Consider the following 13,605-nt stretch of genomic DNA (forward strand, 5'->3'; position numbering starts at 1 on the left):
CCTCTAGTTCCCCACAGCCTAATAAGATCCAGGAGTTTTGCATTTCCAGAAGAATGCTAGAATAAATTGAGCCCATAATGAGGACTCAGCTTAGAAAGAACCTTGATCTTTAACTGCTTTAAAAGGCCCATTTTACAGGGCTATATTTGAGGGCAACTAGGACTGGTCCAATAATGGGGAGACCAAATACCCCTCCCAAACGCCAGGAGGACACTTGAACTTCCCTTTATAGCCAGATGCCATATGACAAGAGTTAGACCTCTTAAATGTGGAGGAATATCTAAAAAGGAGATTTGATACAAAGCAATTAAACATATCCCTGAAATAAAGGTGTGTGTGTGTGTGTGTGTGTGTGTATGTGTGTGTTTTAAGATGAAAAGACTGTGTTACTTTAATTGGCAAGATTTTTTTTTTTTCACAATGAGTAAGAATGGAGGATTTGGGTGCCATGTGAATTTATAATGGCAAGTAAACCACATCTTTTATTATAGATTTGAGCTGTGTATATTTTAATCCTACTACAATGAGTCCTTTGAAGGAGTAAGATGTCTCAAATAATGAAAGTAGTCTTAGATTTTATGATATATAAGTATATCACATTTATATAAGTATATTTTGTATATTATGATAGATAAAAGAAAACTGGTTTAAGATATAACAGAAAAATAAAAATTTATGGTGGCATAGGATAGAAAAAAAACAGAAGAAATTATTAAAACAGTGGGCAAACTAGCAGTACCTCTCAAAAGCTGAAACCTGTTGGACATGGTGGGGCACACCTGTAATCCCTGTGACTTGGGAGGCTGAGGCAAGAGGACTGCAAGTTTGAGCCAGCCTCATCAATTTAGCGAGGCCTTGTCTCAAAATTAAAAAAAATATATAGAAAAGGGGTAGAGATACCTCTATGGTAAGGTACCCCTGGGTTCAATTTCCAGTACCTAAATAAATAAATTAATAAAATTAGAGACAAGAGAGGGGATTGATGAATTTGGTGCTGGGTTACAGAAGGATGAACTTAGTTGTGCTCTTGGAAGAGACCATTAGAATTAAAGAGAAGCCATGCAGAATCCTTGAAAACTGACAATCCAAATGTGGTAACATTCTATTAACCACAACTTTTCATGGGGTATTAGTGCTGAAAGATATGTAATTTGAGTCCCTTGATTTATAGATAAGGAAACTAGAAACCGAAAAATATAAAATTTCTCTTCTGTAAAAGAAGGCAGTTAAAATCATAAATATGAGAAAAAGAAAAAAAAAGTCCATTACATTTGGAAATCAAGTAGAGTGTGTATTTGTAGAATTTTGTGTCATTTTGATTGCACAACATGTTAGGAGCATGAAAGAAGCCCCTTTTGAAAAAAATGAAGTGATCATTTATGGAAGACAAAAAGCTTACGAGCAAGCATCATGGGAGCAAATACTCTGACGAGCGTTAAATGTGTTTTCATTTTTTATTAGAGAAGTTGGAAGTTGAATTTCAGTATTGATGATATCATCATTTTCTCTGGTTTGTTCAGAGGAACACACAGGATCAATCTGTACAAGCATATACAATTCCGTTGGCGTTTTGTGTCCTAGAATCAGCGATCTCATTAGTTCAAGGATGCCAGGTCTCCGTGCACCCTTCTGAGGCTTGGTGCCTTCGCAGGTTTCCCAGCCCTGTACTTCTTCATGCACTCTCTGCATTGCAACTACAGCAGGCTTGGACCATGCAAATTAACACTGTAGCAAATTGTTTGAATATTTAACAGACATAAAAAGGTATTTCCTGATATGAAATTCTGAAAATCTGCATAAATATTTTTGTGTAAAATTAAATTAGTTATGTTTTTTTTCAAACTAGAACTTGAAGTATCAAGAATGCCCACATAATTCATATACACATATATATAGACTTTTTCATTATGCTAAAAGTCTTGATAGTCAAATTATATTCTGTGCCATACATGTATTTAACCAGTATTTATTTGGCATTAGGTTAACTGTGTCTGAACAAGTTAGTCTTAACTGGTGCTTGTGTATCATGCAAAACATATTCTAGTATTCCTGTACTAATCTTGTCATGTGGCAATATTTAGATGATTTTGCTCTATAACAGTGTGAATTAAGGAGTATAAATACTTTATACATGATCACATATACAAACGTTTGCCAATAACCACTTCACAATCTTTATGGTATAATAGTGAATTCTAATATCTGGAATCTGAAGAAGCAATTCCTATAAAGCAGGGTCAGATGTAAACTTTCTTAAATGATCCTAACAGAGTTTCCCTCTGAGCACTGATGAGTTTTGGCACAGGTCTACTCTTCGGTTATATTTCTCTATTGTTCTAATAACTTTCACAACTTTTACAGGAAATTAGCTTCTGACGGCATGGTAAAGACATGGCACTTACTGATGAGGTAACTTAGATATAGAAAAATTCTGCAAAATTATTTGTTTAGCAGACCACCACTTCTGCTCATGAATTTGTAGACAGAGTTTTTGCTTTTCTTATAGTGCATGCACTTGCTATGAAATTGCTAATGCACTGTTTTTTTTTTTTTTTTAAATTGCAGCTCAAACATGTTCTAATGCATCACGAAGCAGAGTTGTTAACACCAAGCTCATTTACTTGTGATGATATCTTATAGCAAACATGTTTAAGTTGTTTTATCAATGGTTAAACTCTGCCTTACTGGAATAGATTTCTGTGGATTTGCAGCTACTTTTGGTTCAGCCAAGAAAATTCAATACTCAAACTGATAAATAGAAGTATGTGTCATTCCAAGGTTTTTTTTTTTTGTGTGTGTGTGTGTGGTTTCAGGTAACATCTTGTCTATACATAAAGAAAATAGCTTTTGTCCATGGAGTTTGTGTTCTGAAGTTGGGTGCAATCTTCTGATGATTTGTGGTTTTGCTGCTTCAGTTTGCATTTTGGAGTTTCACACTACTGTTGCTGGTCTGCGGTCCATCTCGGCTTCCAATTTCACCATCTGCTGCATCTCCTTCGCCTATAACACCAGAAACATGGCCTTACAATGTGAAATCCTCTCCCAAAGGCATTTTTAACAACTCTGGCTTCCCTTCTCCCCTAAATGTGATGCTGTCGCTATATCCTTGCTACTCAATGTGTGGTCCGTGGACCAGCAGCATCTACGTTCGTTCCCTGGGACCTTCTCAGAAATGCAGAATCTCAGAAGTGTTGGTAGATCAGAAGACCTACTGAATCCAAATCTGCATTTTAACAAGATCCCCAGGAAAAACACTGGAAAGAAGTCTGAGTCAGTCACTTGATATCTAGACTATTTCACATCAAAATGTTCCCTTTAGTTTCTATAGTTTGACAAAGTCTTTTGACTGTGTGTAGACCATTTTTAGAATGAGTGTTGCGTATGTGCAATTTATTCCCCAAATAGCCTAAAATTTTATTAAAAAATATTCTCTGAGAATCTGATTGATGGTGAAAATCAGAGAAGAGCATATTTTATTGGTTTGGCTAGAGTGTCATGTAAATAGAACATTATAGGAATATGTAGGGGTCCAGGAGTCCTATTGTCCATACTGTATCCCTGGGAGCTTTTACTTCTCTGGGGTAATTCATTCTTTATGGATGGCCAGGAAGTAAGAGAACAGTGATGAATTCCATCTCATGAATTAAGACTGTCAGTAAGACAATCAGCTGATTTGAGAGGTGAAAAGGGATCTAATGGAGGAAGGATCTGGTGACTAATCATTGTTGGGCAACATAGGGAAAATAAAAAAAGTTCATTTCAACTTTTACTTTCCAACTGATGGTCTCGATGCTTTTTGGAGGGATGAGAAAGCACCCCTTTCTTTGTCAGTGACACTTTGAAATTAAGGGCATGTAAGAATGGAAACATGGAAATATAAAGGTATAAATCAGAGGAAGATTCTGAATGCTCTGGTGCTACTATTCATGTCTGTTTGGTATTTCCAACTAAATTGAAAAATCACAGGGCAGGTTCAGTCAACTCTAGATCATACTAGAACTCTCATAATCTCTCAAATAAAATTCTGTGAAAAAAATTAGTTCAACCCACAGACCACATAGTGATTTTCTTATTATTTCTTTCATGTTACAGATTTCAATTTCATTTTGTTGAGAATGAATATAATAACACCAAAGAATTACATTTATCTGTTTACATTTGGGATGAATGATTCTCTCCACCCAGATATTTTTTTTTATCACTGATAATAGTAATACTCTAATAGAAAAATGAAGAAATGGAGAAAAATATACAAACATGAAACCATGACACAAACAGTATTCATAAGAGATGACAGTGAAACATTATCAGCACTGGAAATTAAATAATTTGATGTTTGGTTAATAGTAGTAAAAAGATTCCCTATGCTTCTCCCCCTTTAGCATTTAAAGGCAATATTGAACATAGCTTAAGAAGAAATGTATGACATTAAAAGATAATTTTGAAAGCTACGTTCTTGTGTGAGCAGGGTGACCATTCATTTCCATTTGCCTGGGACAATTCTAGCACATGCCTGGCTATTATGAACAGCTCTCCCTTTCTTGAACATGTCTTATTTCTGGCTCAAACAATAAGTGATAAGGTCACTTTACCAGGTGTGACTAGGGTCCTTGGCAGACTGGACTTAGCAGAGTATAACAAAATACATTATGGAACTTTTCTGCACATAGACCATAACTTTCTGTCATTAAAAACAACAGCCAATTTTCAGTGGGGCACATTAAATATTAATTGTAGTCACATTAACAATGGTAATCAATATGACTCTGTGACCCAGTCTTAGCCATGGTGGGTCCATATAACAAGTGTAAATATATATATTTATATATATAATATTATATATATATATATATATATATATATATATATATATATATATATAAAATTGTTCTTAATATCTGGGTTGTCTTTATTATCATGACCTGTTTCCCAGATCTGCAATTGGAAATGCTGGCTAAAATGCCATCAGAAATAATTCTCTAAAGATTTTTTTAGTATTTCAGATGAAATATTATATCATAAATCCAAGCATGAAATAGTCAAGTGCTTTAAGTCCAAACCCTTATGATATTAGTTACGACCAGATATGAATCATAAATGGAGGTTGCATCAAGAATACTGTAATTGAGAAGGAAAGCAATGGTTTGCTCATCAGAGTTTCAGTCCTACCTTGCGTTTGGGACACTGCATGACAGGATTTCAAAAGCTGTTTGTACAAAAATAGTAATGTCAAAATTGAGTCATACATACAAAACAAAGAAAATAAATGAATATTGAAGTGAATTTGAGAAATGAAAGCAAAAACCATATACAGAAAAGGAAAAACCTAAGAATAAAACATGTATACACCCATCAGTGACAAACTTGCCCCAAGTTGATCTCAACAGAAAAGAAAAAAAAAAAAAAAAAAAAAGAACAAATCAAAATCAAACATCCAATGCCTATTTGCCCAGACTGCATGTCTCTTCTGTGGCTGTGAACAGAGAACCCAATCTTAAGCGAAACCCTTTATCTTGCTTTATTAAACAATAGGATTGATGACAAAAATCAATTTTTAAGACTCAACTGTGACAATAATGGAGTCGTTAATGTTCAAAATGGCACATGTCAAGACAGATGATATATCGTGTAGCTAGGAGGACTATGGAAAAACCTGAGCAGGAAAAACCTTCCTGGCCTGTGGAGTTTTAAGTGAACAACTGGCTGATGAATCAGGCAAAGCCATATAGTGGCTTACAATGAACATATGAAAGTAGGATCCAAAATCAGAACCTAAACATAGGACTGATTGTATTGCTTCTCCCAATGCCCTCGACATGGGTCTTAATTCTCAAGTTGCTTTATTGTGAGATTGGTCTGGGGGATGGCTGGGAGGATATTTTGGAACCAGGTCACTGAAAAGCAGTAAGTAACCACAAGAAGGAAATATTTAAATGTTTAAATTAATTTCTTTGGTCTAGAAACAAAATTGGTTATGAACAAGTTCTACTATATGGTTGCAGAACCTGACTTTTATGAGGGGAGAAAGGGACTCATGGCCTCTTTCCCACATATGGCTATGGGCTATGACAGTGTCGCGCCATGAAAAATAACTGTGAACTGACAGCTTAGCGGACCCCTAAATTAAACAAATAAAAAAAGTGCTAGAAAGATCTGGGATTCGACTACTTATAGGACAGTCCATATTTGTAAAGCCAAACAACAAAGAAATCCAAGTTCAAATTCTATATTTGCCTGAAGGATCAGTATGGTATCTTGAATTTTTTTTCACCCTTAAATCTCATGAAATCTTCATCAGGTCTCAAAGTTTTTTATGTTCTGTGCTTTCCTAAGCTTTTGTGACTCAAAATGTCCATTGTGGGTGGTAGACATAATTTATGACACACTGAAAGGCATTTTATGAATTTTAGGAACAAAAAGCCAGCATCCTCTTAACATACAACAATTACTAATTCAGTATTTTAATGCAAGAACTCTAATGTGATTTGAATCGATCATGTATCAGTATAGACGTTCAAAGTGATTTTTTAAAAATTATTTACTCTGACTCTGAAACTAACATTAGAAAACTATATATTCTAGCTCTGAGCTACACCACTATTGTAGTGATGAGCAATTTTTAGCACATTTACATTCTTTAGTCAAATACGTTGCTAAGCAACACAATAATTTCTAAGTAGTTTCTTAATTTAGATAGTTAAAGCATAACTATGCCTTACCTTTCATTGTGCCCTTGTCCTAAGAAGGATTTTTTTTTTAAACTTTCTCCAGGGCATCCTATCCCCACCTACTCCTGAATTACTCAAGAGGGTTCTAAAGCATTAGAGATAATGATTTTCCCTTATTCACATTTCTACTTCCCCAGGAATACTTTCTGGGAAAAATGTAAGAGCAAAAACACAGGTTACCTAAATCATACCAGAATGTGACACAGCCATGTGCTGGTCAACTGAATTGAACTTACGGGACAATAAAAACTGATGGTCTCCTTTGGGGACTGGTGAACTATTCATGAATAGAAGCACTTAGCAGAAAGGGAAATGTGAAACAATTCAGAACTATGTCGATGAATAAAACTTTTGTCAACCAAAAAATAGAGTCTGAAACCAGAAATCAGATTGGTTGCCCAGATGCAATTAAAAAAAAAAAAAAAAAGATTTCATGGGTTTTACTTTCTTAAAGGTACTTTGTAATTTAATTCCTACTTAAGTGTTTTTCAATGAAAGCCATTTACTTTGAGAATGTGAATATATATATATATATATATATATATATATATATATATATATATTTAATTTATATATATATATTTAATTATGCTTTATAGATAAGAGGAAATAGAGAAGGACAATGTGGTTCAAGTACACATTTCATCGAAACTTCTGTACATGTAGCTTCTAAATGGGAGTAAATTTCTAGAAAGAATAACTTCCAAGCCAACTTCACCTGAATAGTGAAATTTGAACTCAGAGTCTGAAATTTAAACCCTTCCTGAGGGTCATGTTGCCTTTTAAGCTAGAGGAATTTCCATCAAGTTGAAATGGTGCTGTAGAAGGCTGATGGACTACAGACCATTTGGGATGAATCCCACCTGTACTTTGGAATGTGAAAATACATCTATCCTCATCCTGTTAACTAAATGGCTGGAGTTTGGATAACTCTTTATTTATTTGATATTTAGTGTTTTGCTTTGCTGGGAAGAAGAAGCAAGAGTATGGTGTCCACTCACAATGGGTGGTTTGTAGATTTGTTGGAGGCATGGATTTAAATCCTAGGAAGGATTTATAACTTCACTTTTGGACTGACATTGAAAATAGAAAAAATTTTAAATTGGCTTTTAAATATAATTTCACTTGTCTGGAGGCTGCAAATTGTAAATCTCTAAATGAAACCTGAGAAGTAATTTTTGTCCTGCTTTCTCATTCACACTCTTTTAGTAATGTCATTCTCAGAATCCCTATAACATGTTCAAATTATGACTTTTCATTCTTCTTCTTTTTCCCACAGATACTCGAAAAAATGTACTTTCTGTATTTTTTGGATGAAACTGATAAAATAGGTTAAATATCCAGCAGAATCCTCTAGGCACCTTCCCATTACCCTCTGCAGGCCAGTGGCTTTAGCAGAAGGGTCCCTGTGGGCCATGACATTTGCATACTGAAATTGGTTGACTGCCAACATAGTTTTATGTATTTTAGGTAAAATACCTGCTCATTCTGCTTCTCTAGAAATTCTAGGTGTTCAAGTTGGACTTTTTTCAATTGATCCATTTCTTTGGATTGCTTCATTGCAAGCTGCAAAAGAAAAGAAAAATTTTGATAAACTTCGGGTCACAATCTCTAAACTTATGGATGAGGGATGACTTTTAAGTTCATAATTTAAGTGAGGAAGATCATAATTCAAAAAAAGAAAGAAACATAGTCTGAATACTGTGAGAGTTTAAGCCCATAACTCTTACTGAGAAGATCTTTCCTGCTAGAACTTTAAAAAATAATAGAGTACTTATATATGACTGAAACTTGCCTTCGTAGTCTATATAAAATGCTGTCAAATAATTACCCTAAAGATTTTAAAAAGAGATTAGCTTTCATGGAACAGAGAAGCTGTAATGTTCAATGTATGGAAAAAATCAAATTAAGCACATTAGTTAGAAGGCTGATATCTAAGCCCAAGTTATTGTCTACAGTTTTTATTCAAGGAAAAGTGCCAAGAAAATTATAAAGTACTTACTCTCTTTCTTTCTTCTAGAAATTTTTTAGTGTTGCTGCTGTTTAATTCTCTGACTCGCCTAAAAATAATATACAAATAACAGTTGGCATGACTATTGGGAACAAAGCTTATACAAGGAAGAACCAGTTACACTCTACTTAATTATCTGAGTAGGATTGCTGCTTTTTCCTAATTTTTATTGCAGCATTTTCAAACATACAACATACAGAGGAAAACATAAAAACTATCTGTGTACATACCTCTCAGGTTAACCAATATTCGTGTTCTACCATGATCTCATATTTTAAAGGAAGTATTACAGATTTAATAAAAGCTTCTTTTGTACTCATCCTGATTTTATTTCCCTCCTTCCTCTCTTCCCAGAGGTGTGAATCACTGTTCTGAATTTGTTCACAACTGACTTAAAATATTGTATTTTAATATTTTTAACTACAAATGGATGTGTCTATGTGCAAAATATATAAGTCCTTCTCAAACTTTCCCATGTATACAGCTTACCTGGAGGTAGAATCAAAAACATTTTTCTGAGACTGCCCCCAAAAATGTCTGATTCAGTGGATTTCAGGTGAGCTTCCAATTCCACATTTCTAGCCATCTCCCAGGTATGCTAGTGTTGTTGATATTACTTTGTATGTTTTCAAAATTTACCCAAACAGTAACATATTTTGAGTTTCTTTCCATAATTTATCACTTAGTCTCAAATTTTGGAGATAACATCTGTTTCAAACTACTCCATGGTTTCATCTACTGTATGGATTTTTCCATTAATGAACAAACTACAATATTTCCATTTTCCATTTTTGTTTATTAACAAAAATAAGTTATTTTCAAACAATGCCACAATGACCTGATACATAGGGCCCTGCAATACTTGGCACAAGAAATGTTAGTTGAATAAATAAATAAAGTTAGCGGTTTCATTCATATATATATATATGTGTGTGTGTGTGTATATATATATATACACACACACACACACACACACACACACACACACACACCTAGAGTTGCCAGGTGCTAGGATATAGCAAATCAATTTTTTGGGGAGGGGTACCCGGGAATGAACTCAGGGACACTCTATCACCCCGAGCCTTATTTTGTATTTTATTTAGAGACAGGTTCTCACTGAGTTGCTTAGTGCTCACTGTTGCTGAGGCTGGCTTTGAATTTGAGATCCTCCTGCTTTAGCCTCTGGAGCCACTGGAATTACAGGTGTGCATCACTGTGCCTGGCTATGCTATTGTTTTAATTGTCATCTCCCTGATTACTGGTGAGTGGAGTGTTTTTCATGACACAATTGACCTACAACTTGTGGAACTTTGGTAACAGTTATAAGTCTGTTCAAGTTTTCCCCATTTTCAGTCAGTTGTGAATATTTGCATTTTTTCTAGGTTCTTCTCCACTCCACCTGTTTTTAAGTTCATTGTCTATAGTAGCCTTGATTTTTAAAAATATTTATTGTCTCTGCAGTTATTTTCTCCTTTCCTTCCCAGTATCACCAAATTGTGTTTTCTCTTTTTCATCTTGATTTGTCTTGCTGAAAATTTATGCAAGCTTTTGTTTTTGTGGATGCTCTCCATTGCTTTTTGTTCTATTTCAGTACTTTCTGCTTTTTTATTTGTTATTTTGTCCCATTTGAGATCTTTGGATTTACTCTGTTTCTTGACCTTTACACCTTCTTTAACAGTTTAGCTCATTGATTTTCACACCTTTAAAAATACATGCATCCAGCTCTACTTTTTACCTAAATATCACCTTAGCCACCTTGAACCTATCAATACATAGTGCTTGCTTTACCAATTCAGTTATAAATGCTGTGCAATTTTTGTCGAAATGTTTTTGAATCAGGAATAGAATAGTTTTTCTGTCCCTATGTCTTTCTTAGCGCTATGATAAAGTTTTAATTTTATTTCTCAGCAACATGGTAAAATGGAAACATACTCAAACAAACATATGGTATGTGTGTTTGGAAGGTGATTAACCATTTGTCATACAGAAATTATTATTATTTTTTAAATCTAGCAATTTTTTGATTTGGGGAACCAATTATCACTGCATACAAAATTATAAGAATAAATATAAGTCAAAATACAGGAAATATTTTTTAAAACTTGCTAATTAAGTTAGCTGTGACTCAGAATTGAAGATCATTTGACCTGTTGAACTAACATCCACTTTAGAACATATTTGAAAAAAAATAAAAGATAAAGAACTATATAGAAATTAGTAAATTTTATCATGTTGAACTATTTATTTCACTTTGGACAGTCTAAAACAATTCAAATTTATGATGTGTGATTTTTTTAAATCATGGCTAAGATATTTTATGTTTTTGAGCTGAGGATGATTGTGCCATTTTCATTCATCTAAGATACTTACAACAAGTTTCTTATTTGAGAATAACATCCAGAGACTGGCACCTTTTAATAATCAAGAACCAGAAAGATACCATGACATCATGCTGCATATAAGCAGTGGTACAAATGATTGATAACCTCCCTAGAGCCTTCTTATTTACTATTCCACATCGAGAGAGAAGTGTGGGAAATAAAATTCATTTTCAGGTCAAAATTACTGTGGAATTTTCTATCCCATTTTGGGTCCATTATTTCTTTCTTTCTTTTTTTAAATATTTATTTCTTAGTTGTAGTTGTACATAATACCTTTATTTTATTTTTATGTGGTGCTGAGGATCCAACCCAGGGCCTAGCACCTGCTAGGCAAGCGCTCTACCACTGAGTCACAACCCCAGCCCCTGGGTCCATTATTTCTAATTAGTATTTATTGTAACAAAATTTCAGCACAAGAAATGTGCTAGATGGCACTAAGCTTTATATTTTATCATAGTTTGATAATTGAATGATTTAGCATCATTCAATAATTGAAATGTGTTTTAAAAATCAGTGGTACCAAGTAGTAGGACAGCAGTCCTGATGTGTTCAAAACAAGAAGGAAACATCAGGTGTCCAGTGAGCATCCACAAAAGGCCAGGCATCAGGGGAGGGACATGAGGAGGATCTACTTTGTAGTTTCCAATCCTCTAACTGCTCAGCCTATGGCTCACAGGGTGATGAATGACCTGAAATCCTCGCTCATGTTTCTGTTTTATCCCCAAGAGCAAATCGTCACTGTGTTCTGTACTTTGCAGGGCATAAAATAATCTTTTGATGGCACATGGACTACTGCCAGAAGATCACCTCTGGTTTTGTATCTTCCTCTAGGACAAGGAAGCCTGCTGTCCTTAAGCACTAAGCCAGCCTCTTGATTAGCATACTCAGAGGTGGGTGGTGAGCAGAAGAGGTGAAGGTGTTATCTGTGATCACTGCTTACCAGGTGCTGTTAACTCCCTCTCTTGGGTAACATGATGATTGATGCCCCTCAGATGCCTCTTTACCAGCTTTAGTTAAAGGGCTTCCACCTGGCACCTTCATTAAAAGACACACAACCTTGCCCAGGCAGCCTGTGACTGATCAATATGGAATATGAAAAACATATAGCCTTTCCTCAAAGGGAGACACATCTGGGTGCAAGGTATAATATGGAGCTTTGGGTCAGGCTACCAGGGGACTCTGGCTGGGACTACAGCCTTACTGAGGCCTGCCCTGGCTCCATAGTGCTTTCCCAATTTCCCACTGCTGAAGACCCCTGGATTCCTGCCTTTATCTCTCTTTCCAGAAAACCCACCTAACATACGAGCAAACCAGAAAGCTGACCCAATGAAACACGGGAAGGATGTTTTGGAGTATATTATTATATCAAATTTTATAAAATTTTGTGTATAAATGAGCACACATATTTTGAAAGTACACTTATTTTACTGGTCGTAGTAAACAATCAGAAAATTGCAGAATACTGTTCTACAGCAATAATAATAAATCTCAATAGTAGCTATAATAGTTGAACTCCTAGCCAGAACACACTAGCATTTTCTATTTCAGATGAATCTGTGTGTCCACACACACAAATGTTGCTGCGACTGTGTCTTCAAGTCAGGATCTATTTCTCCAGTGAGCGTGCTCAGACTTACCTTTCCCGTTCTGCTTTATTCTTGATAGATTTGTCTTGGCTGATGGCTTTGCTGTTTTCCATAGAAATCTTGGCCTGGTGGGCTCTCATTTCCTTGCTTTCCCTGTTGTACGAAAAACAGAGGGGGAAATGGATGGAAAGTTCATGTTAAATGTGTACAGTTTCCTTTGAAGAAGATGAAAAAGTTCTGGAAATGGGTGGCCATGACAGGTACACGACAATGTCAATGTACTTGATGCCTCCTGCTTAAAAATGGCTACAATGTTACATTTTGTGTTATATATGTTTAACCATAATTTAAAAAATATAAAAGTTAACAAAGAACAAATTGTATATGTGATAACAGAACAAGGCCCACTTATTCTTCTCATTATTGATCTTATCAAGTCGTTTTTGTATTTTGGAAAAGGAGGGAAGACAGAGCCGCCCCCCACCCCCCGCGCCTGCCAGGTAGGGGAACTGTGACCACCGACAGAAAAGGCCCAGTGGCCTGCGGCGGGACAGAGCTTCAAATCACTCCTGCAAGGTAGGCGGGCCTGCGACCCACCGGCAGAAGAGGAGCAGTGGCCTGCTGAGAGGCAGAGCCGCCCCCTCCCCCTGCACTGACAAGGTAGAGGGAACTGTGACCACACACAGAGCAGGCCCAGCGGCCTGCTGAGGGGCAGAGCCGCCCCCCACCCCCCGCGCCTGCCAGGTAGGTGGAACTGTGACCACCGACAGAAAAGGCCCAGTGGCCCGCGGCGGGACAGAACTTCCAATCACTCCTGCAAGGTAGGCGGGCCTGCGACCCACCGGCAGAAGAGGAGCAGTGGCCTGCTGAGAGTCAGAGCCGCCCCCTCCCCCTGCGTC

General features: G+C 36.0%; 1 protein-coding gene across 14 annotated transcripts in view; it reads right to left on the reverse strand.

Annotated features, from left to right (window-relative positions):
* Positions 1–1,440: 1,440 nt before the first annotated feature.
* Positions 1,441–13,605, reverse strand: part of Plcb4 (phospholipase C beta 4) — a 394,666-nt gene continuing 382,501 nt past the window's right edge. For 12 of the 14 annotated variants that reach the window (XM_071608749.1, XM_071608743.1, XM_071608744.1 and 9 more), the window contains 4 exons: positions 12,758–12,859; positions 8,731–8,788; positions 8,208–8,294; positions 2,908–5,206 (listed from right to left, as the gene is read on the reverse strand). In XM_071608749.1, coding sequence (XP_071464850.1) covers positions 5,075–5,206; positions 8,208–8,294; positions 8,731–8,788; positions 12,758–12,859 — 379 coding nt within the window. In that variant the 3' untranslated portion in view covers positions 2,908–5,074. Of the gene's footprint in view, positions 5,207–8,207; positions 8,295–8,730; positions 8,789–12,757; positions 12,860–13,605 lie in introns of all 14 variants that reach the window. The other 2 variants (XM_027955170.3, XM_034636405.2) reach the window with 1 other exon arrangement.

This window comes from Marmota flaviventris, chromosome 2 (assembly GCF_047511675.1).
Source record: "Marmota flaviventris isolate mMarFla1 chromosome 2, mMarFla1.hap1, whole genome shotgun sequence".
Classification (NCBI taxonomy): Eukaryota; Metazoa; Chordata; class Mammalia; order Rodentia; family Sciuridae; genus Marmota; species Marmota flaviventris.